This window comes from Chrysemys picta, chromosome 22 (assembly GCF_011386835.1).
Source record: "Chrysemys picta bellii isolate R12L10 chromosome 22, ASM1138683v2, whole genome shotgun sequence".
Classification (NCBI taxonomy): domain Eukaryota; kingdom Metazoa; phylum Chordata; order Testudines; family Emydidae; genus Chrysemys; species Chrysemys picta.
The window spans coordinates 2170120-2193495 of record NC_088812.1 but is presented as its reverse complement, the minus strand read 5'-3'; the positions used below and the strand labels follow the sequence as shown (position 1 = coordinate 2193495).

Genomic DNA, 23376 nt, shown 5'->3' with positions numbered 1-23376 from the left:
AAACCTGGACCCCTCCTCCGCCCCTGGGAAGCTCCCAGTGCTGAATTCCCACTGATTTCATTCAGCGGCCAGGGCCAATGACACTGCCTTGATCTACACCAGCTGGGGATCCAGCGGCTCTGTAAGCGTTTAAAACGGACAATCCAGGCTCAGGCGAGACGCTGAGCATCACCCGGTGACGTCTGCCCAGCACCCCTTGCTGGGATGTGCTCGGAGCTGGCAGCTCGTCAGGGGGGAGATTTGGCCCTGGGGGAAGGTTTCATTAGGGTGATGGGACAGTCTATGCTGGCAGAGACCGGGGCGGGGCGTGAGTCTGGTCTCCTGCTGTCACGGCCCGGACTGCAGCACTGGGGGCAAACAGCAGCTCGGAGCTGCCCCCGTCCGCAGTCGGGGGCTGCTCTGAGGGCTGAAATCTGGGCAGCCCCTCGCGAGAAGACAAGCCCAGACGTGGAACCAGGGCTGCAAAGCCGGAGTAACAGCACCGGGGTCCAAGGATGCGCTGGGGTGTAAATCTGGAGTCGCTGACTCCCAGGCCAGTCCTGCTCTAACCACTACACCACACTCTCCTCCCATAGCTGGGGCTAGAACCCAGCAATCCAGCCTCCCACCCTCACTAGAGAGCTGAGCACAGGAGGCAGGGTCCTGACTGCTGCAATGCGCGTGACCCCACTTGTCTCCCAGAGCTGGGCCAGAACCCAGGAGCCCTATTCTCAGCACGGGGAGGGAGGGTGTATTGCCGAGGGAGCAGCGATTCTCTAGGTCAGCCTTCCCCTCTCTGAAATGGGGATCAGCCCCTATTATTAGATCAGGGCACAGACCCCGACCGAGATCAAAGTCCCCTTCAGGCTGGGCGCTGGGTCTCGCTGGGCTGGGCACTGCACAGACACACACTGAGGGACAGTCCCTGCCCGGCAACGCTCGCCGAGACAAAGAGGGTGGGAGGGGAAACTGAGGCCAGAGAGGGGCCGGGACTTGCCCACGTCACCCAGTAGTAAAATGGCAGAGGCGGGCACAGCACCCAGCAGGCCATCACGGGGTAGGGTGACCAGATGTCCCGATTTTATAGGGACAGTCCCGATTTTTGGGTCTTTTTCTTATATAGGCTCCTGTTACCCCCCACCCCCGTCCCGATTGTTCACACTTGCTGTCTGGTCTCCCCCACACACTCACAAACAGCAGCTTCCCATGGAAAGTGACTTTAATTGCGAATCACTCAGTACTGACCCCTGCTGGACGGCTCAAGGCCAGCCCGCGTGCCTGGCTCACACTCCCTCATTCCAAACAAGAGTGGGTTAAAGGGGGGGGGGGGGGCAGAGACAAACCCGGCTTTGGGGGCTGTTCTACTGATGCCCAGAGCCTCCGGGACACCGAAATACCTCAGGCTCGGGCGGCTCCAGCCTGTCCCCTTACTGAGCTCCAGGGCTGCCCGAGCCAGAGCTGGGAAAGGGGGTTTGGTCCTGCCAGGGGCAGATGCAGGCGCGGGAAAGCTGTGCTGAGGACTGTGGGAGGAGGCGGTTTCTGGGGCGCCCCCTCCTGGCGCGGCGATGACTCTGGGAAAGGTCTCTCGGCCAAGACGTGTTGGGGAGCAGGCAGCCGGGCCGGGCCCAGCTCAGCTGGACGCGGAGCGATCCCACGTGCTGGCGTGTGTACGTCCGGGTGTGCACCGGCCTCTGGCCAGGTGCCTGCCAGTGTGCCTCAGTGCACCTGCGATTGTGTGGGGCCTGTGTGTGTGAGTGCAGCGGTCTGGGCTGTGATGCGTGTGCAGTGTCTGTGTGCAGAGGGGTAAGCATTGTGTCCGTGTGTACTTCTGTACTGGGGGGGAGAGGGTGTACGTGCACTTGTGAGCATGTATTTGTCCCTGGGGGCTTGTCTGCGTAGTCAGGGGTGTGCGGGAGACCGGGCGCGTGTACACGTGTTTGTATGCAGAGGTTTGTATTCGGGCAGGGGCGTGTGTGCATGCATGTGCATTCATGCGGGGGGGGGGCGAGCGTGCATGTATACAGGCGTGTGCAGAAGTGTGAGCTGGGGCCCTGAACACCCAGGAACAGGAGACCCCCGTCCCTCCCCCCTTTGCCCAGCACTCAGAGCTCCAGAGGGGGGCAGGGATGGAAGGAAAAGGACCCCTCTGTGCAGGGGCTTGGGACAGAACCGATCAGACGTGAAATTAGCGCAGCAGCTATGTCTTGCCAGCAGGAGACAGGTGCCCCCCAACTAACAGCCTACCCCAGGCACCTCTCCATAGGAAAACATCAGGTGGTACAAATGCACAGCCTCCCCGGGGGAATTCAAACACCAGGGGCTGAGCTGCGGCTGCAGGGGCCCCCAGTCACTGGAGCAAGGTCCCTCTGCTCAGCCAGTCTCCGGCTGGGGCTCTCGCCGCCCCATGCCAGCGCCCGGGATCACATGACAGAGCAGCACTGGCACGTCTTCTGCTTGCGTCTGCCCGTCTCCTGCCCGTCTCCCGGCCGGGGGGTGGTGGCGCTCCTGCCCTGGCACGGAGAGGCGGTGTTGGCAGAGGCGGTGGTGTATGTCGGGGCCTCTGGGCTCACAGCTGCCAGCGACTTCAAGGTGCCAGCTCCTGGCTGCAGGCTCCTGGCCGCGGGATCTAGTGGCGCCTTCTGGCCCGTCTGGAGCCCAGAGGCTTCCTTGAGCAGAGGCTGCTGCTCCGGGTGGAGCTTCCCCAGGTTTTCGGTGGTTTCTTCTGCAGTCGATGGAACCGGGCCAGTGCCGCTGCCTCCTTTCAGGGCCATGCTCTCCCTGGGTCGGGAAGGCACCTGCTCCAGGCCTGGTGCTCTGCCGGATGGCAACTCCCGTGGGGTAAGTGGTAGCTCCCCGTGAAGGGCAGGGATTGGCTCTTGGCTGGAGGGGATCTGGCTGTGGAATGAATGTTTAGCTTCATGGGGTGAAGGGACCTGGTCCTGCAGAGATGTGTTAGCTTCCTGCAGCGAGGAAGGGATCTGGTCCTGCAGCGAGGAAGGGATCTGGTCCTGCAGAGCTACTGTAGCTTCTTGGGGAGATGGGATCTGGTTCTGGAGAGATGCGTTAGCTTCCTGCAGAGAGGAAGGGATCTGGTCCTGCAGCGAGGAAGGGATCTGGTCCTGCAGAGCTACTGTAGCTTCTTGGGGAGATGGGATCTGGTTCTGGAGAGATGCGTTAGCTTCCTGCAGAGAGGAAGGGATCTGGTCCTGCAGCGAGGAAGGGATCTGGTCCTGCAGAGCTACTGTAGCTTCTTGGGGAGATGGGATCTGGTTCTGGAGAGATGTGTTAGCTTCCTGCAGAGAGGAAGGGATCTGGTCCCGCATAGATTGGATCTGGTCCTGCAGAGAGGAAGGGATCTGGTCCTGCAGAGAGGAAGGGATCTGGTCCTGCAGAGCTACTGTAGCTTCTTGGGGAGATGGGATCTGGTTCTGGAGAGATGCGTTAGCTTCCTGCAGAGAGGAAGGGATCTGGTTCTGGAGCGCTGCCTTAGCCTCTTGTGGTGAGAGGATCTGGCCCTGAAGAGATGTTTTAACTTCCAGCAGAGACAATGGGATCTGGTCCTGCACAGGTGGGATCTGGTTTTGCATAGATACTTCAGCCTCCTGCAGAGACGAAGGGGCCTGGTCCTGGACAACTGATGGGATCTGGTCCTGCGGAGCTCCTTTAGCCTCTTGGGGGGAGGGGATCTGGCCCTGCAGAGCTGGGATCTGGCCCTGCAGAGCTCCTTTAGCCTCTTGGGGGGAGGGGATCCGGTCCTGCAGAGCTGGGATCTGGTCCTGCGGAGCTCCTTTAGCCTCTTGGGGGGAGGGGATCCGGTCCTGCAGAGCTGGGATCTGGTCCTGCGGAGCTCCTTTAGCCTCTTGGGGGGAGGGGATCCGGTCCTTCAGAGCTAGGATCTGGTCCTGCAGAGCTGGGATCTGGCCCTGCAGAGCTCCTTTAGCCTCTTGGGGGGAGGGGATCTGGTCCTGCGGAGCTGGGATCTGGTCCTGCAGAGCTCCTTTAGCCTCTTGGGGGGAGGGGATCTGGTCCTGCGGAGCTCCTTTAGCCTCTTGGGGGGAGGGGATCTGGTCCTGCGGAGCTGGGATCTGGTCCTGCAGAGCTCCTTTAGCCTCTTGGGGGGAGGGGATCCAGTCCTGCGAATAAGCCTTTGTCTCTGCTCCTTCCCCCATCCCTGCAGCCTGGGGACGCTCTGTCCCGGGGGACACCTGATGCTCCCGTTCCCTAGCGGGCCCCTGCCACATAGGGCCTCTCCCCTGGGTGGGTCCCAGCTCCTCCGGCCTCTCTGGTTCTGCTGCCCTGCCCTGAGCCCTCTGGGCAGCCTCTGCCGCCTCCATTCCCGTGGCTCCCCGTGGCTCAGCTGAGATCTCCCCCTCTTCCACGACCCCGCTCGGTTCCTCCAGCTCCCCGTCCGGCTCGGGCCTCGGGGAATCGAGGCAGCAGTTCTCATCCGGCAGGGCCTGCGCCTCCCCGTCCAGTGCCCCGGATTCCCCCTCCGGCCCCTCTCTGCTCCCTTCCCCTGCCACGCTCTCCTCCATCCCGCTGTCCAGGGCGTCACTCACAAGGGCGGGCGGGCTCTGCGGCTCCCGCTCGGTCCTTCCGTCCCAAGCCTCCTCCAACCCGTTCTCTCCCCGGGGAGCTTCCCCCTCCGTCTCCGGGGACGTCCGCCCGATGGCGTCCATGCTGCCCACTTCCTGGCCCAGGTGGTTTCTAATGATCATCTCCACCTTGCCCACACCCAGCTTCTCCGGCTGCTTGGCGGACGCCCCCGCCCCGTCATCCTGAGTTCCCGGAGCCGCAGAGCTGGCGTCAGTCTTGCCCTCCCCAGGGCCAACACCCTCCACGCCAAAGGGACCTTGAAGGCAAAAGAGAACATGGGTCAGCCCCTTGGATCTCTCCCCATGGCCCCAGGGGGAGGGGGACCTGTCCCAAGGTGGCGGAGGAGATACTGGTCTCTAGGCAACAGCATCACCTGGGGGATCCTTCAGACCCGTCCCCAAGCAGGAGGCCCCCGGCTGGAGGTGGTCATTACTGCAGGGATCAATGGGCTTTGTCCCTTCACCTCCCTGCATTACAGAGCGCTTCACAGACCTCTCTGGACTGAGCCGCCCCATGCTGGGCACCGGGGGAGATCAGTCCCATGTGACTGGTGGGGAAACCGAGGCACAAACAGGGAGGTGACTTGTCAGCACAGAGGAGCTGGACCTGCTTCCTGTGACATAGGGTACAGCTGTGTCCAATTGGGCCAATCAAGGGGGCGGGGGCAGCAGCTGGGGCTATGAGGGATCGAGGAGAAACAGAGAGGGAAGAGATCCTGGCAGGAGGATGTAAAGGGCCCTGGGGGGAAGGCTGAAGGTACCAGAGGAGTTTGCCAGGCTGAAGCCGGAGTTGCCTACTGTCTTCTGAGTCGGAGCCGAGGGCCAGGGGAATAGCGGGGGGATGTCTCTGAGAGGAAGTGATGGAGGCTCCCCGGCTGAACATGCCTTCCCAGTGGGGGGAAGGGGGTCCACTGGGAAGTGTGGGGCTGGGGGGCCGGACCTGGCAGAAGGCCAGGAGAGGACTGAAGGTGAACCCAAGTGCGGTGAAAGCCGCCGGAGTGTGGTATGTGCTACACTGATGGACCAGATGTCGTGGGATTTTAAGGGCTCCGTGCTCTAGATCTGGGGGTTATAAACTGACTCTCTTTGGGGACTCTATAAGGGGTTTTATGTATCACCCTGGCCCCAAAGAGGGGTAGCGGAGAGCCAGCCGTGGTGTCCTTAGGGGCCCTACGTGGAATGGTTCACTAGGAGAATGGCCCAAGGCCACCTGGGGAAGTTGTGGCAGAGTCAGGAAAGGAAACCGAGGATACTGGTTCCCAGTACCCTCATCTCCCCATTGCGCCAAACTTCCATCCCCCAGCTGAGATCAGAACCCAGGAGTCCTGGCTCCTAGCCCCCACTGCTCTAACCACTAGACCCTACTCCCTCCCCAGAGCCGGGATAGAACCCAGGAGTCCTGGCTCCCAGCCCCCTGCTCTAACCACTTCCCATGCAGGAATCCCCAGGCTGAGATTTGGCCCTGGTTGCCCTGTAGTACTGGCCTAGCTCCCGGACCAGGGCTCTGGGAGCGATGGTGCCCCGCCCCGTCCGAACGCTCACCTGCTCTCGACACATCCCCGTTCTCCAGGGTCTCCCGGGCTGCTGCTCGCATGGCCCTCTTGGGGGGCACTGGAGCCAGGCGGAGGGCAGGTTCGGTCTCGCAGCCACAACCCCCCCCACCTGGGTTTGGTTGGAAGAGAAAGGAGGCCGGGTCGATCACCGAGACAGGCTCTCCTGCGCCCTCCCTCTTCTGCCCTGCCCCAGAGGGACCCCCTATAGGGAGAGGAGCCCCCCGCCCCATCGATATTACATTGGGATGCCCCCTCCCCAGTCGCCAGCCTCCATGCTCCATGGGCAGCCCTGGGACAAGCCCGCAGAGCAGGGGCCGTTCCCCTCTCTTGCCCACGTGGTCAGCTTCCAGGCATGCAGGCTTTTCCCAGCCAGCTACTCCCCCAGGCCCCCACGACCTGAGCTGTGGGGTCCCACTCCCTCCCCACACGCTGCGGCACCCTCCCATCGCCAGCTCACGTCCTGCGGCTGACACCAACCCCCCCATTCCCTGAGTCTCGACCCCCTTGAGCCCCCCCGAGCCTCAGGAAGGGACCTAGCCATGACCCCCTGGGGAAACCAGCCCCGGCCGCTTTCCCAGCCAACAGGGAACAACTCACCTGCCGAAGCACAGCCAGCCCCACGGGCCTGAAAGAGAGACACGGGCGCCTTAGGGGGTGGGGGGGGACAGCTTGGGGAGGGGACTGGGGATAATGTATTGGCCCAGAATGGCTCCGGCCTCCTGTTTGCCAGGGGTCAGTTTTGCCTCCTCTGGGGTTGTTTTTGCAGCCCAAGAAGGAAGCGATCGAAGCCCAAAGGAAACATAAGGAGAACCCAGGAGTCCTGAAAAGAGGCCAGAGGCTCAGACACAGGCCTGGGGGAAGAATTTAGGTGATAAACCGAAGAGATGAGACAACCCCAGGCAGGGAAAGGGATAGAACAGGAGCCGCTCAGCAGGGGCGGACTGGGGAGGCCGAAAGCCCCCCCAACTTAGCCGGCCAGTGGCCTGCCCAGGGGTAATTACAATAGGTGGCAAGGCCCCGTCTGGTCAGTGGCCAGAATGATTTACATGTCAGGGCACAACCAGTATTGTGTTTTTAGCCGCCAGGTTCAATGAAATGGCACCAAGCCAGGCCAGGGGGAAGAGGGGTCCGATTCCCCTTGGGTAGCAGGGGAGGGCTGGGTGGGGGTTAGGAGACTCTGCCCCCCGCAGGCAGCACGTTCACCGCCGGGCTGTGCTGTCTGCATAACCACAGAGGGACCCCACTAGATCTTCGGGGGGACTGAGCCTGTCCCATCCCCCGCTGCCCTCTTACCCGCCCCATGTGCCCACCCAGGAGTTAATCGGGAGCACGCAGAGGGGGGCTCCCCCTGGCTTGGGTATGGCGTGCAACCCCCTGCCCCACAGCTCCTGTTGCAGCATGCACTCCCCCCTCCTCCTGCCCCGCTGCATTACCTCACAGGTGCCTCCGGCTGGCTGCTTGGCATCTTCCAAGGCCTCGTGGGGCCTGCCGTGATGCTCCGGGTTATCCAGCTGCTGCATCTGGGACTGGAGGCTGCAGAGAGAGGGAGAGAAAAGCTCCCAGGCTGGGTCCCTTTCCGTGGGGACTGGGGCCGACCCTGCTCCCCGGCCACAACCAGGCTCCCAGGCAGGAAAGCAGAGAAGCTGAGCTCAGTTCGGCCATGTAGAATTTTGCGCTGGCCCCTGCCTGTTGGGGGGTAAAAACCCCACTGGCCTCTTACGATGTCCCAGGAGCAAAAACTAAAGTACAGGCCCCTGCAAGTCAGGACACCTGGGTTCTATCCCTGGCAAGATGTTTCCCTTCATCGTGCCTCAGTTTCCCCTCCCATCCTTTATGTATTTAGCCTGTGAGCTCTCTGGAGCAAGGACTGTCCCTCACTATGTCTGGGCAGCACCTGATGCAAGGGAACCCTGATCAAAAGGGAAATCTCCTTTATTTGGGAGCAGTATAGGGACTAAGCCACATAGGTGAACAGTTCCGATTCCACAGGCCAGACTGAAGGGGTGTCTCCCTAACTAGTACGTGCATTCACACGCACACACCCCTGCCAGTTTATTCCCATGTGCACGCCAGTTTCATTGGCTTTTCTAACCCGGCTGGTTGAAATGGCGGGTTCTGTATAAATGGGCACATTGACATTAGATCACGTTGCCAATATCCTTCTGGTTTGTTACGTGTTCCCATGCACAGGGGTTGGAGCAAGGGGGCCTGGGAGTCAGGTCTCCTGGGTGCCCTATCTCTGGTTTTGAGAAGCAGCGAAATCTCTGGCTATGATTAGGTGTATTACAGGAAAGCCTAAGCGTCCCAGCATTGTGGTAGGTGCTGTAGAGAGCGTCCGATCTATGGCTGGGGCAAGAGACACCAGCTGGTTACAGACAGGCAGGCAGCCCAAGGAAACGAGCCCAGCTCAGCTCAGCCCTTCTCGGGTTGGTTGCAGGCCTCCCGGCAAAGGGGAGGCATTTGCAGGTGGATAATGAGGTGCTTCTAGGGGGTTACGGGGAGCTGCTCCCAAGCAGGGAGAAAGCACCGCGGGGCTGGTTTGCAAAGGGTCCAGGCGGGCGCTGGAACCGGGAGTTGGCAGCTCAATGAGAGACAATTGGTCCGGTGGGGAGAGGCCGGGAAAGAGACGACAAGCAGCTTATGTTTGACACGATGGAGAAGGGGGAGACGGGGGAGGGACGCCCTGGTCCGAGCAACTGTAAACCTAGAGGCTAGAGCGGGGGGACTGGGCGTCAGGATTCCTGGGTTCCATTCCCAGCTCTGCACCTGCCTCACCCTGTGGCCCTGGGCAAGTCACTGCCCTGCTCTGTGCCTCAGTTTCCCCCTGCCCTGGCGAAGCGCTGTGAGATTGCTGGGTGAAAGCAGCTCTGATTGGGCAGAGAGATCTCAAAGGCCCCTTTAGATGGATGGACCCCAGGGCAGGGGTCCCCCCGTGCACAGGGATAAAAAGTTCCAGGGTCCAAACTCAACGCGTGCGGCTTGCTCAGCTGTGCCTCGTCTTGCCCGTTGTTCTGAGCGGTGATTTAATCCTGCGCAGTGCTGCTTACTCGGCACTCAGTCACCTCCCCGCCCCGTGTCCGCCTTTTGATTCCCTCAGCGCTTGGTCTGAAACCACAGAAGCTGTCGCGAAGGCAGTTTGTCTGCTTTGTAAATGTCAGATTCCTTTGCTGTGTTTTACCCGCCTGCTTCTTCCGGTCCAGGCAGGGGAGGGGGTGAAGTACGGAGGGCTCATGTCCCCCACCAAAAGTTTGGCCGGCCAGTCCCCAATTCCAAATCTGGCTGCTTTCACCTTGCTTCCCTAAAATCCCCATCAGATCTTCCTTCCTGCCCCGAACTGCTGGGTGGCTGTTAAACAGCTGCACGCCTCACCCCAGAGATAGCTGCATTTCAGCATCCAGCGAGCAATCCCCAGGCAGTTTGCTGGGTGGGAGTTAATCAGCAGCCCTGCCCTGCCCTGCGAGGTGGCTGTAGCTCCAGGCTGAATGAGTAATTCCCCAGTGCTGCATTGCTGTGTGGCCGTTAAAGAGCTGCCAAGCCCCGCCCCAGAGGTGGCTGCATTTCAGTGCTGGGGGAAGCATGTAAAACACTTTGTGATCCCTCCCGGGGAAGAGGCCCGCTGCAGATCTCCCCTGCGACGTACCCACTGCCCTCTCCTTACCTGGACAGGTCCTGCTCTAACTCCTGGATGCGGGACTGTGTCTGCCATAGTGGGGAGGTGGGGTTGTTCTCGGGGGGCAGACACGACCCCTCCATCAGCCACTGGTCTCGCAGGGACTTCCTCTGGGGGGGGGGGTGGAAGAGAGTAGAGCATCCTCCATCAGCCTGCCCCTCCCCCCACGCCCCGGATCGAGGCCACATGTACCCACGTGCCCCCCCAGCGCCATACAGCCATGCTCCCATGCTGTCACGCAGTCACATGGACATGGACACGCCCCATGTGTTCTATTACAGCTCCTCATCCCCCAGCCCACGTCTCCTTGCCATTGCTCCTGCTCCATGCACGCGTGTGTCCAAGTATAGCGTCCATACATGTACACGGGGACATACAGACACACACACACCGACTACACCTGTGACCCTGCTGCTACTCATGCTTCACGCACAATGCCAGACCAGGGATGCACACACGTGCACAGGCATGGACACACAAATGCACATGCACACACCTAGACAGCCACACACACGTGTACACACGCCTGCACCGCATCCACACACACGCTCCGGTTCAGTGGCCCGTGGCACTTCAGCACCTAGCAGGTGGCTCCACCTGCCCCAGGAGCCAGGCAGCAGGTGGCCTCTGACTGGTAATAGGATCTGTGCCGTGGGTGGACCCCAGGCCAGGAAAAGTGGGGGGGTGGGAGTTGCTTCCCCACCTTGAGCAAAATGCACATGGCCCCTCCCCCCCAGCTCACATTAGTGCCAAGGGGTTTGCCATGTGCTGCACAGAACAGGGCTGAGGTAGCCACCACCCTATGGGGGGGGGTCCCTGTGCAGGAACCTGTCACCCCCCAAATCCCCCAGCAGCCAGCACCCCATGCTGGCAAGCAATCCCTGCCCCCACAACTCCCAAGGCAGCCAGGGACCCCAGCACCCCTTTGCTGGGCTGACCCCCAGCAGACCCCACCCCAGAAGACCACATCCCCAACCACAAGGTCCCCTAACACCCCCCCCGACCCCACAGATGCCACCTACATCCCTTCACATCCCAGAAGACCACACCCCCCAGACCCCCTAACCCCCACCCACCCTCCACAGACCCCCCCATGTCCCCTAACACCCCCCACAGACCCCACCCCCCAAGTCACCTACCACCCACAGACCCCCTCCCTCACCCCCAGGAGACCCCACCCCCCTAACACCTCCCATCCCCCCACAGGAGACCCTACCCCCTAACACAGACCCCCTCACCCCCCAGCTCCCCTAACACCCCCCACAGACCTCACCCGCTGCCCCCGCTCCCGGTACCTTGAGCTGCTGGGCTCGGAGTTTCTCCTCCTCCAGCTCCCGGCGCGTCCGGAGGATCCGCTCCTGCACCTTGCGCCGCCCCTGCAGCCGGGGAGCAGCGGGAGTGAGGCTGGAGCCGCCGCCCTGCGGGGCCAGACGCGGCGAGCCGCGGACAAAGGGCCCTGGGCGGGGGGAGCCACGTGCGCTCCCGCGGGCGGCCCGGGCTGCGGCGCCGGGGCTGTAACCCTGGCGCGGCCAGTGGGGACCCTGCGGAGCGGGCACGGGATAGACCCGGCCCAGGGCACCCGCGTGGCCCTGCGGCTGTTCACCCCGCGGGCACACGCGTGTCCCTGGCACTAGTCACCCATCTGCACACGCGTGTTGTCCCTGTCCCTGTTCGCCACCCTGCACACACGTGTCCTTGCCTCTGTGCATTCCGAGTGCACAGGCGTGTCCCTGACACTATTGACCCATGCACACGCGTGTCCTTGCTGCTGTTCTCCCCATGTGCACATGCATGTTCCTGACACTAGTCACCCATCTGCACATGCGTGTCCTTGCTTCTCTGCATTCCGAGTGCACACGCGTGTCCCTGACACTATTCACCCATGCACACGCGTGTCCTTGCTGCTGTTCTCCCCGCGTGCACACACGTGTCCCTGACACTAGTCACCCATCTGCACACGTGTGTTGTCCCTGACCCTGTTCGCTACCCATGCACACACGTGTCCTTGCTTCTCTGCATTCCGAGTGCACACATGTGTCCCTGCTGCTGTTCATCCACTGAGTGCACACGCATGTCCCTGACACTATTCACCCATCTGCACACGTGTTGTCCCTGACCCTGTTCCCCACTCATGCACACGTGTGTCTCTGCTGCTGTTCACCCACTGAATGCACATGTGTGTCCCTGACTCTATTCAGCCCATGCACACATGTGTTTTCCCTGACCCTGTTCACCACCCGTGCACATGTGTCCTTGCTTCTGTTCATTCTCTGAGTGCACGTGTGTGTCCCCGCTGCTTTTCATGCCTCTATGCCCATGTGTGTCCCTGTTGCCGTTTGCCTTCGTGCACACATGTGTCTCTGTTGCTCTTCATTGCCATGTGCACATGCCTCTGCCTGCTGCATCACAACCTCTGTGCACACGCGTGTTCCTGACACTATTCACCCCGTGTGCACACGCCATGGTACAAATGCTGTTCACACCCATGTCCATGTCGTGTGGGCCCATGCATATCGCTACCCCCACATGCCTGCTGCTCCAACCCGGCCCCTGCCCGATCCCCCTTCTCCCCCACCCCCCTTTCCCAGGGTGCTGCGCTGGGCTGGGCTGGGCCGGCCTCCAGGTCCCTCTCTCAGCCTGAAAGGCCTGGACTGGAGAAAACCTGTTTCTGGAGCCACGGCCTGCTGAATAATTGATCTGTTAATGACGGGTGGGGGGGGGGAAGTCGGGGGGAGCCGGGCTCAAGTTACTCCCCTGCCTGCTAAGAGCTTCCTGGCTCCAGGATTCAGCCCAGCCCATGGGCCTGCAGAGACAGGAGGTCACCGCTGTGACGAACAGGCTGGTGGTCAGCTCCAGCAGGCACAGAAACTGGACTAAGTCCCCCTCCGCCCCGCACCTGTTGCCTGGACGGCTGGCTGTGGGGGGAGCGCGTGGCTAGTCCGGTGCCAGTCTCTCCCAGCAGGGGGCGCTGTGGGGAGCGGGCAGGTGCGCTGGCTGTGGGAGGAGCTCCTGGCTAGTCCGGTGCCAGTCTCTCCCAGCAGGGGGCGCTGTGGGGAGCGGGGCAGGAGCGCTGGCCGTGGGGGGAGCGCGTGGCTAGTCCGGTGCCAGTCTCTCCCAGCAGGGGGCGCTGTGGGGAGCGGGGCAGGAGCGCTGGCCGTGGGGGGAGCGCGTGGCTAGTCCGGTGCCAGTCTCTCCCAGCAGGGGGCGCTGTGGGGAGCGGGGCAGGAGCGCTGGCTGTGGGGGGAGCGCGTGGCTAGTCCGGTGCCAGTCTCTCCCAGCAGGGGGCGCTGTGGGGAGCGGGGCAGGAGCGCTGGCTGTGGGGGGAGCGCGTGGCTAGTCCGGTGCCAGTCTCTCCCAGCAGGGGGCGCTGTGGGGAGCGGGGCAGGAGCGCTGGCTGTGGGGGGAGCGCGTGGCTAGCCCGGTGCCAGTCTCCCCCAGCAGGGGGCGCTGTGGGGAGCGGGGCAGGAGCGCTGGCTGTGGGGGGAGCGCGTGGCTAGTCCGGTGCCAGTCTCTCCCAGCAGGGGGCGCTGTGGGGAGCGGGGCAGGAGCGCTGGCTGTGGGGGGAGCGCGTGGCTAGTCCGGTGCCAGTCTCTCCCAGCAGGGGGCGCTGTGGGGAGCGGGGCAGGAGCGCTGGCTGTGGGGGGAGCGCGTCGTTAGTCCGGTGCCAGTCTCTCCCAGCAGGGGGCGCTGTGGGGAGCGGGGCAGGAGCGCTGGCTGTGGGGGGAGCGCGTGGCTAGTCCGGTGCCAGTCTCTCCCAGCAGGGGGCGCTGTGGGGAGCGGGGCAGGAGCGCTGGCTGTGGGGGGGAGCTCCCGGCTGCTCCATTCTCCGGCTCTCGGAGGCATATTTGTCCTCTGTCGAATTGGATTCCTCTGTCCCTGCCACTGCCCCCGGGGGCACCAGCTGTGGGCCTCTCCTGTGCCCAGTTCCGGCCAAGGGCCCTAGTCCTGTCTTGGCCGGGGTCCCTGGGGGTGGGGCGGGGTCGACTCACCACGATGGCCTCTAGGCGCTGCGTGTACAGGGAGCTCTCTGCCATCTTCCCTCTGAAAGACAAACCGAGGCTGGCCAAAGGTCGAGCGGCTCCAGCTTTCTCCTCCGTTCCTGCCCCCTCTATCACTCCTTCACGTGCTCCTTTTCCTGCACTTCTTTCCCTCCCTCCCGCCCTCTCCCATTCCCTCTCTCTGGGGCCCTTCCCCTCCTCCCGCCTCCCGCCCCAGCGAGAAGCATTTGTGGGATTCAGCAGCAAGTCTGGACAGGACGAAGGGGGCTGCAAACTTGTTCTCGGCCTCAGATTCCCCTGTCAGAGAGCGAGAGCTGGGACCTCGCTGCATTGGGGGGGGGTTCCACTCCCCTCTGCACCCCCACAAGGCCTTACTGAGCTAAAAAATCAGTTCACACCTGTTTAGAAAATCAGCTGGCACTTCCCCCCCCCCAGCTGAATCAAAGTCGCTCTGTTTGCAATCCCAGTCCCGGCCTTTCCCAGCAGGAGGTGCTGGTTTTGGGGGGGGGGCGAGCTCCTGGCCACGTCAGTCCTGGCCTCTCCCAGTAGGGGGCACTGCAGCCAGCCTGCCACTTCCTCTGCCCCTGTCCCAGAGGCAGCGTTCAGCAGAGGGATGGGAGGAGGAAACCCAGAGCCCCCCATGCCCCCTGTGCTGTGCAGAGGAGCCCAGGGGAGTGGCAGCACTGGGAGAACAGAATGGGGAGCAGAGCGGGCATCTGGCTGGTATGGGAGGCACTGGGAGGGGCTGGAGGGGGCATCACCGGGGGCAGATGGACCCCGGGCGTTTGGGATGCTGGCAGGATCCTGGTCTTGGTCCCCAGCTGGGCAAAAATTCCAGGGAAGGGGCTGGTGTGTGTATGGGGAGGGGTGGGGGGGATCTCTGCTCTGGGGAGGGGCCAGGTCGGGAATAGGGTGCAGCAGAGGGGCCTTGCCCCATGCAGCTTGCCCTGTGTGGGGCACAGAGAGCAGGGGCAGAGCAGGGGAGGGGGCACATCAGCTATTGGCATCGGCCCTGGAGCTGCCCACACCTCCCCCCAGCTCTGTGCAGGAGGCAGGGGCTTGGGAGGAGATGGAGTGGGGACCCCGTCCTGCCCCTCTGCCCTGGGAGGTTTGGAGGAAGAGGGTTTGGCAACAGGGGCTCTGGTTACTGAAGTGGGGCCAGAGCTTCCCCCGTGGGGGGGTCCTAAGCAGGACAGAGGGACCCCATCAGGTCCTAGCAAGTTCAGCTGTAGGCTGGGCCCCTTTTGTGCTCCTCTCTGGGGGCCAAGTCTCCCGGGGGAGGGGGAGCGTCACCTCCCCACAACCCGGCCCAGGTGCCTGGGGCTGCGGTGGGTGATAGACACACAGACAAACACGCTGCGAAGGGCTGACAGCGCGAGGCCGGCAGGGAGTGGAGCCACCAGCACCTCCGGGCACCCCATCCCCACTCCCCTCCCCGCCAACACTCGCCGAGACGCAGCCGCGCCGTGAGACGGACAGACAGACGCTGAGACCCAGCGGAGAGCGGGATCCGTGCTGGGGGACTCGCTGGCTCTGTGCCCGTGCCTGGGCGTCCGGCCACACGGCAGCATTACCCTTGCCAGACCCGGGTCTCACGGCTGCACTAACATGTCCACACTGCTCCGCCGACCCTCTGGCTCGGGGCTGCAGTTCGACCAGCCTCCATACTGCGAAGTGACAGGGCTCCGCCCCGAGTCTCAGCAAGACTCGGCTCTGACCCACCCTCCTTAGCAGGGGCCGTGGGCCCAAGTCCCGAGGGGTTCCGGGCCCAAGTCAGGCTGATTTGTGTGTGGACGGAAGGGGGACTGGGCTCAAACCTGAGTGGGAACCCGGGTTCATGTTGCAGTGTTGTCGTACCCACAGCCTGAGCGACACACACACACCGCGAGAGACACACAGACACACTGCGACACCCCCACACACAGGAGCCCAGACGCGGGCTGAGCGCCACTCAAGGAACTCCTGTCTACACTAGAAAGGGTTTGCCAGCGGAGCTAGACCAGAGAAAACCCCCCCCAGTGAAGGTGTAACAGCTGTATTCCAGTGCACAGCAGCACAGTACAGGGATCCCCCAGCACTGAAATGCAGCTGCCTCTGGGGTGGGTTACAGCAGTTTCTATCATACAGCTTACACCAGTTCCCTGAGGGAAATAAGCTATCCGGGCAGGACTTTGATGCTGGTGTAACCTTGTCCCCTCCCCGAAGGATTGTTCAGGGCAGGCATTGGCAGGGAGAGGCGTGGGGAAATGGCCATGGGGAAGGAGGGGGGGGACAGTATCCGATCAGAGCTGGGTCCCTTTGCCCCTGAGGTTACTTGAGGCCGTCTTGTCCAGCCTCCGCCCCCCCATGTCCATCAGCAGCCAGGTTAATAATGGACGCTGACAAACTGCAGGATCAGGGAAAGCGGAGGCTGGCGGATGCCAGGGAGCTGGACTGGAGGGGGCCCAGGGCGGGAGGGGGCCATGGACACATCCCAGGAGGCAGGCATGGGGTCAGCATAGAGCAGGGAGAAAGGGAGTGGGATGAGGCCATATCCCTCCTTCACCTAACACATCTCTTCTCCCATGCTGGCGGGGTCCCAGGCTTGCTACGTTCCCCCCCATGCATACACACTCTAATGCAGACAGGGTCCATTTCTACACACAGGCTCCCCAGAGGTGGCTGCATGTCAGTGCTGGGGGAGCCAGCCCTGTGCGGCACTGCTGTGCGCTGTTATGCAGCTGCCATGACCCATCCCAGAAGCAGCTGCATGTCAGTGCTGGGAGAGTGATCACTGTACACAATTCCTGAGTACCGTTTTACACTGCCATGCCCCACCCCAGAGGTGGCTGCATTGCACTGTTGCACAAAGCGATCTGTATAGAGAGATTCTTCAAGATGAGACTCCACAGAGACATATAAGATCCAGGCCCTGGTTTATCCTTCCCTCTCCTTGTCTTTTTCTTCTGGCTTGCTCTGTTTCTCCCCCACCCGGCCGTTTTATTTTGATCCTCTCCCCAGCCGCTAATCGAATTCAAATCCATTTGCTTTACTGACAGCCCCCAGCCACAGACCGGCTGCCAGAGCTGAGGTGGGAGCAAGGGACCGGCCAGCGGGAGTGAAGTCCCTGTGTATTTAAGCCAATAGACCTGGCCGCAGAGGCAGCGAGCCAGAGGCCCCTGCACTCCAGCCAACAGGCTGACCTGGCTCCTGTCCTTGTTTCTAGCCTGCGTGAATTCTCTGCTAGGTCAGCAGCCAATCGCCTTCTGTTTCTACTCACTGTCCCCCTCTGCCAATGCTCTGCGCTCTTACCGAGCTGCCGCGTCCCACCCCAGAGGTGGCTGCATGTCGATGGGTGAGCCATTCCTGCGTTGCGGGGCAATGTATTGTTATGCAGCTGCCACGTCCCACCCCAGAGGTGGCTGCATGTCGATGGGTGAGCCATTCCTGCGTCCTGGGGCAATGTATTGTTATGCAGCTGCCACGTCCCACCCCAGAGGTGGCTGCATGTCGATGGGTGAGCCATTCCTGCGTCGCAGGGCAATGTATTGTTATGCAGCTGCCACGTCCCACCCCAGAGGTGGCTGCATGTCGATGGGTGAGCCATTCCTGCGTCAAGGGGCAATGTATTGTTATGCAGCTGCCACGTCCCACCCCAGAGGTGGCTGCATGTCAGTGCTGGGTGAGCCAGGCCTGTGTGGGGTTGCTGTGCGCTGTTATACAGCTGCTACGTCCCACCCCTGGAGGGACCTTCCCTAGGGGCTGAGAGCAGTCTGGGCTCCGTGTCCCATTTGCTGAACTGGACTGAGACCTGTCAAACTCACTACAGCCAGTCGACCCAATTCCGTCGTTCCGTGAACAAAAACCTGGGAGCCAGGACACCTGGGTTCTATTCCTGGTTCAGGGAGGGGAGTCCAGTGGTTAGAGCAGAGAGCTGGGAGTCAGGACTCTTGGGTCCTATCCTGTCTCCAGGAGGGGAGTGGTGTCTAGTGGTTAAAGCAGTGGGGGCTGGGAGTCAGGACTCACAGTGACGCTGGGCAAGCCCCTTGGCCTCTCTGTGCCTCAGTTTCCCCATCCGATAAATGGAGATCCCGATCCCTTCCTTACCACGGGCTTAACAAGCGAGAGCGGGATCCTTGTGGTTATTTGCAGAGCCATGAGGGCCGACGGCGCTTTACCCCGGCCAGCTGTCAGCAGAGAGCCCAACCCAAGGGCTAGCCCTGACTAGTAGGGTGTCATTAGCCAGCCCCAGTCCTGGCAGGGCTCCCGGGCACCCCAGACATCAAGGAGGGAGTGTCCCCCGAAACCTGTTCCACTCAGAGGCCTGGTATGATGCTCCGGCAGTCAACCACTCCTCCCTGCCGCTCCCCCGCAGGGCACTTAGCCAGGGCTCCAAGACCTTCAGACTAATTACTTCTGATTTGCTCCTTCCTAGGGACAGCAGCTGAAGAGGGAAGATAACCTCTAATGAGTGTGTGTTGTAGGAGCCCTGGCCAGGGGATTGAACCAGAGCTCGCCAGAGCCAGGCACATGCGCTGCTCCTTAGCTGGGGCTCCAGCAGCCGGGGACCCGGCCCAGGACCTGCAATGCACAAGTCAGGGGGCCCAGGTGTGGTGTCGTAAAGGGCTCAGATGTGGAGGGGTCTGGAATTGCCCAGGTTTCCAGGTTGTCTGCGTCCCTCTCTGAGCAGAGCATCCTTCCCCTGCACCCCCCAGCAAAGTCACTGGGGCGCCCTCCAGGTGCGAGGAGGAGAATGGTCCCTGGAACAACGCAGGGCTGAGCAGAGAGAGGAGAAGGAGTTTGCCAGCAGGACCTCCCCCCCCCCACGGGCAGCTCAGCCGTCTACACCTTGTCTTCGAGGGGCATCTTGGCTCTCTGTCTCCCCCATTCCGATAGGTGGCAGCGGACGGTCCTGCACTTCCTGGGTAGTGCTGAATAGCTAAAAACCCTCCCACTCCCATTCACACCTAGATCCGCTCTGGATTTAGGGGTGGGAGTCAGCTCTGGGAGGGCAGTGAGGTCTAGTGGTTAGAGTGGGGGGGGGGCTGGGAGTCAGGACTCCTGGGTTCTATCCCCAGCTCTGGGAGGGCAGTGGGGTCTAGTGGTTAGAGTGGCGGGAGGCTGGGAGTCAGGACTCCTGGGTTCTATCCCCAGCTCTGGGAGGGCAGTGGGGTCTAGTGATTAGAGTGGGGGGGGCTGGGAGTCAGGACTCCTGGGTTCTATCCCCCATGCTGGGAGGGGAGTGGGGTCTAGTGGTTACTAGTGCTGGGATGCCAGGACTCCTGGGTTCTAGACCACAGGCGAGCCAATGTGTGGGGACAATGGAATATTCTGCTTGCCAGTAACACCCCCTCCCCGCATGCTGCTACGGGCCCGCCCCCCTCTAGGCATGAGCTCAGGTTCCATGGTCCGTCTGGCACTTCGGCCTCTCTGCCTGGTTAACTCCGACTTGCTGTTCCGTCGCCACTGGGACCTGGCCTGAGACCCGACCAGCCCATTTCACCCACCGAGGGGCCGGGCGGTTCGTTCTGGCCCTGGGCTGCATTTGAACTGGTGGCCTTGAGGTCAAAGCCCTGGTGGGAGCTTCGGGAGAAATCGATCCCTATCCCCCGAAGGCCGTGCAGCCGTCTCTGTCCCTCTGCTGCTCCCTCGCCCCCCTAGTCCCCAGCTCACAGGCGCCCGCGATAGTCGGTCCTTCCCTTCCTCCACTTACCGCTGCTCCAGCTGCCGCTGACTCTCCCGGGGGTGCGTGGGGTGGGCTGGGTGAGGCTTGCAGACCCCTGGCGGGGTCCCCTCCCCCGTCCAGCCAGGGGGCACTGCTAGGCAGGACTGCCGGCGCTCCACCGTGTGGCTCACCAAGTCAACGGCGCGGCATCATCAAATCTCTCCCTCCGCCTCACGCTGGCACTGAGCTCCCTGCCTTCCCCGGCGCGGCTTTGGGGGGGCGGCTCGGGAGAGCAGGTTAGGCCGGTTTGGGCTCAGGCGAAAGGTACAGGCAGGGAGCGTTGGGCAAGGGAGGTGGATTTCCCGGAGGTAGCTGGAGCGGTTCCGGGTCTGGACGCCCTTGAGAGAGCTCTCCCGCGCCCCCCTGTCCCGGCCCCTGCCCGCGTTGCTGGGTATGATCTGGAGACACTATCAGCTGTCTGGCTGAATTATTTACCAGCATTCCTGGGCTGCCTTGTTCAGCCACCTGTCTGCTCTCTCTCCCACATGCATGTCCGGCAGGATCCTCTGAGCAGGACCGTCCAGCCAACCTGCTGGGGGACCCTGCTATCACCCCTGCAACCGGGAGCAGCTGGCACAAGGGGACGGCTTGGCAGCCCTGTCGCTCGAGGGCCCTGCGGCGGGCGCCACAGCCGGGCACCACTGCATCGGAGGGCGTTATGCCCACTGTGCGCATGGCGAGGGATGATGGGAAAGGAGCCTGGAGCGGGTGAAGCACAGGGCGCAGTAAAGGAAGCTACACATAGACACATGCTGGTCCCCGGCGGTGCTAAGCCAGGCAGCGAGGTGGCGGCACCGCATGTGCGGAGACGCCGTCTCTTGAACGGGGCTTGGGCGGGTCGGGTCCGTAAAGCTGTAACAAATAAACACTGGGGGCTTTCAATGCTCGGCAAGGGGAGCCGGCTGGCCGTGCCGTCGCACCGCGGGGATCGTGGCGGATGTTTGCAGGCCATGATTTCCGCAGCTGCTCCGTGGCGAGCGTCACCAGCCGTTGGAGAACACCCCTGCGGGCGTGGGGGTCGTGCCGCCAGGGTCTGCCTTCTCCAGTCCTGCATGCACCATAGCTCAGAGATCCTGCCACATGCACCCCAGTGCAGCCCCCACATTGCCCAGCTAGGCCAGCCCCCTCCATCCCCCCGCATCCCACACCTTTGGGGTGCATGGTGCCACTGGCTTTGCTGACTGCCTCTGCTGGACAGTGTGGAAGGCATCCCCCAGCCGCAGCTCCAGTCCCCAGCATCAGGGGGCCGGGTGGCATAAGGGACATTTCCCCGAGTTTGGGTCAGGTGATTTTGCATTGACCCTAAGAACGTCTGTGCTGGGTCAGACCAACGGGCCCCACACAGGCCGGCCTGGCCCTTTAACGGGAAATGGGGCTCCTCAACTGGAAAACGAAGGTGGGATTCAGGCAGGCCACTAGGATCAGCAGGGGAGAAGCTGGGGAAAGGGACTGGGAGGGAAAACTGCTGAGAACCCCAAGGCCCTTGCGGCAGACCCAAGGGGATGGCGGGGGCTGCAGAAGGGGGGGTGTCCTGTGGAGTTGTCTGAGGCAGAGAGGAGACAACCAGGGAGAGCTTGAGATCGGGAGCGGGGTGGGGGGAAGGAGCGACGGTTAGACGAAGCCCCCAGGCCTAGACAGAAGACACGTGAGCTGAGTGTGGGGTTTGTGGGGTGGTTTCGAATAGCTCGTGTTAACGACCCCTCCCCGCACTGGAGTGTTAGCCGTGGGAGAAAGCCCTGGTGGGAATCTCGGAGGAAAGCTGTGGCGTTTCCCCTGGCTACGAGCGGGTAGTGACCCTGTTACAGGGCCCATCTAGCCTGGGACCCCCCCACTCCCTCAGATCACACCACTGGAAAATACAGGGGCAGGAAATACATTTTTCTGTTGCCCAGGAAGGCTGAGCTGCTGATGGCACCGGGTCCAAAACACTGAACCAGGAATGCGTCTTGCAAGTCAGCTGCCATGTGGGGCTGGGAGAGGGGAGGAGGGAATCCTGTAGCATCACGGCTGCCCTCTCCCAGGTGTGGGCGCTGAGCACCCCCTGAGCATCCCAGCTCCTCTCCCAAACATGGGGTTTGGGGAGGGGGGTCCATTTGGCTTCACGGCCCCCTTCCCACACACTGAGTACTAGCCGCCAGCCAGTCAATTTCAGGGGGCGCTGGATGGGTCTCTCAGAGCGATGCTTAAAGGTACAGAGAGGCACCTGTGTACATGTGCATACACACACTCACTCACACACAATCACTCAAACACAATCACACACTCACTCACTCATGCACACACTCATGCACACTCATGCACACGCACCCACACACTCACACACACACAGACGTCTCTCACAACGTATGCCAGACCTCATCCAGGGCACTAACTGCCCCAGTAACAACTCTTTGGGGGTGGGGGGGAGACGGGAAATCGCTGTGCTCTTTAGTGAACTCGCATGGAAAAGCGACACCCTCTCACCCGTGGGTGGGCACTTCGCAGAGCGATCACTCCATTGCTCCCCTCTCAGTCCTCGTCCTGCCAGGAAACCTGCCCAACTCCTGCAAAAGACGCGCCTGGGAGCTTAAATTCAGAACTTTGCTAGACACTAAAAATCAGGGACTGAGCAGAGAGCCTGGATTTATGGCTTATTACAACAATCTGTAACCCACTAAACCAGCGGCTCTCAACCTTTCCAGACGACTGCACCCCTTGCAGGAGGCTGATTGGTCTTGCGTACCCCAAGTTACACCTCACTTAAAAACTACTTGCTGACAAAACCAGACATAAAAATACCAGAGTGTCACAGCCCACGATTACTGAACAGTTGCTGACTTTCTCATTCTTACCATGTAATTATAAAATAAACCCATTGGACTATAAATATTGAACTCCCATTTCAGTGTATCGTCTATAGAGCAGTAGAAACAAGACATTGTCTGGAATTTTAGTGTGTCCTGACTTGGTTAGTGCTTTTTATGTCGCCTGTTGTAAAACTAGGCAAATCTCTAGGTGAGTTGATGTGCCCCCTGGCAGACCTGAGGGTACCCCTGGTTAAACCCCAGAAGCTGGCCCTGGACGACAGGGGATAGATCACACGATAATTGCCCTGTTCTGTTCATTCCCTCTGGGGCACCTGGCATTGGCCACTGTCGGAAGACGGGACACTGGGCTAGATGGACCGTTGGTCTGGCACAGTTTGGCTCTTCTTATCTTCACTAAACCCCCCGGCTCCTTTTCCCCCCTAGGACTGGAGAGGTGATAGTGGCCACCTCACCTTGAATGATCCCTTGGAATGTGTGTGACCCATGTTCCGCTTGCACTTAGCCGTGATGCTCCGAGCACTTTCCCCAGAGCTCGGCGAAGGCTTGTGTCTCTCTCCCCGAAAATATTTCTCTCACCCACCTTGTGTGTCTGTAATACCCTGGACCAACTCCTTCCACACTTTCACCCTGCTGCCACTAGGTGGTGCCCAATTAGACTTTTGCTCCCCGCCTTCAGAAAAACCTCCGAGCGTGTTTTCATCCAGCAAAGCGGACGCTGTTCGCCTGGGTCCTTTTCTGCCCATCTGCACTGGGAAGCGGTGAGGCCCGAGCGCACAGAGGCCATGACCCTAATGAACCTGGCACTGGACTCAGCTTCCCTCTAAGACAAGGAAGCTTTTGTCCAGGTCCAAGATCAGCCCCAGAGCCCAATTCCCTGACGCTTGTGACAATGCCACCCCCCTGCACCTCTTTCCTTGGCAGGGCAGGAAGCAAGCGCAAAGCCGCTCAAAGGAAATGCTCCTTCATGCCATCTGCAAGGAGCCTGCGGAACTCCCTCCCACTGGACGGTGTGGGGCCCGGGAACCCAGGGAGAATCCTGCAGGGGGTGGAAGTTTATGCTGCTAAGGAGA

At 61.6% G+C, this 23376-nt stretch overlaps 1 protein-coding gene across 5 annotated transcripts; it reads right to left on the bottom strand.

The window, feature by feature from the left end:
* Nucleotides 1-1180: 1180 nt before the first annotated feature.
* On the bottom strand, nt 1181-19888 carry PALM3 (paralemmin 3). Of its 5 annotated transcripts, XM_065576220.1 has the most exons (10): nt 19488-19888; nt 13787-13838; nt 11093-11173; nt 9786-9907; nt 7561-7660; nt 6725-6752; nt 6117-6236; nt 3802-4831; nt 3711-3759; nt 1181-3647 (listed from the first exon to the last, which is right to left on the bottom strand). In XM_065576220.1, exons 2-10 carry the CDS (start codon nt 13829-13831, stop codon nt 2400-2402), a joined length of 2823 nt encoding a protein of 940 aa, XP_065432292.1. In that variant the 5' UTR covers nt 13832-13838; nt 19488-19888; the 3' UTR covers nt 1181-2399. The 5 variants fall into 5 exon arrangements, with proteins under 5 accessions (XP_065432292.1, XP_065432288.1, XP_065432291.1 ...); XM_065576216.1 differs by adding an exon at nt 17882-18218 and having other exon boundaries at nt 1181-4831; XM_065576219.1 differs by having other exon boundaries at nt 3711-4831.
* Between the last annotated feature and the right edge of the window lie 3488 nt (nt 19889-23376).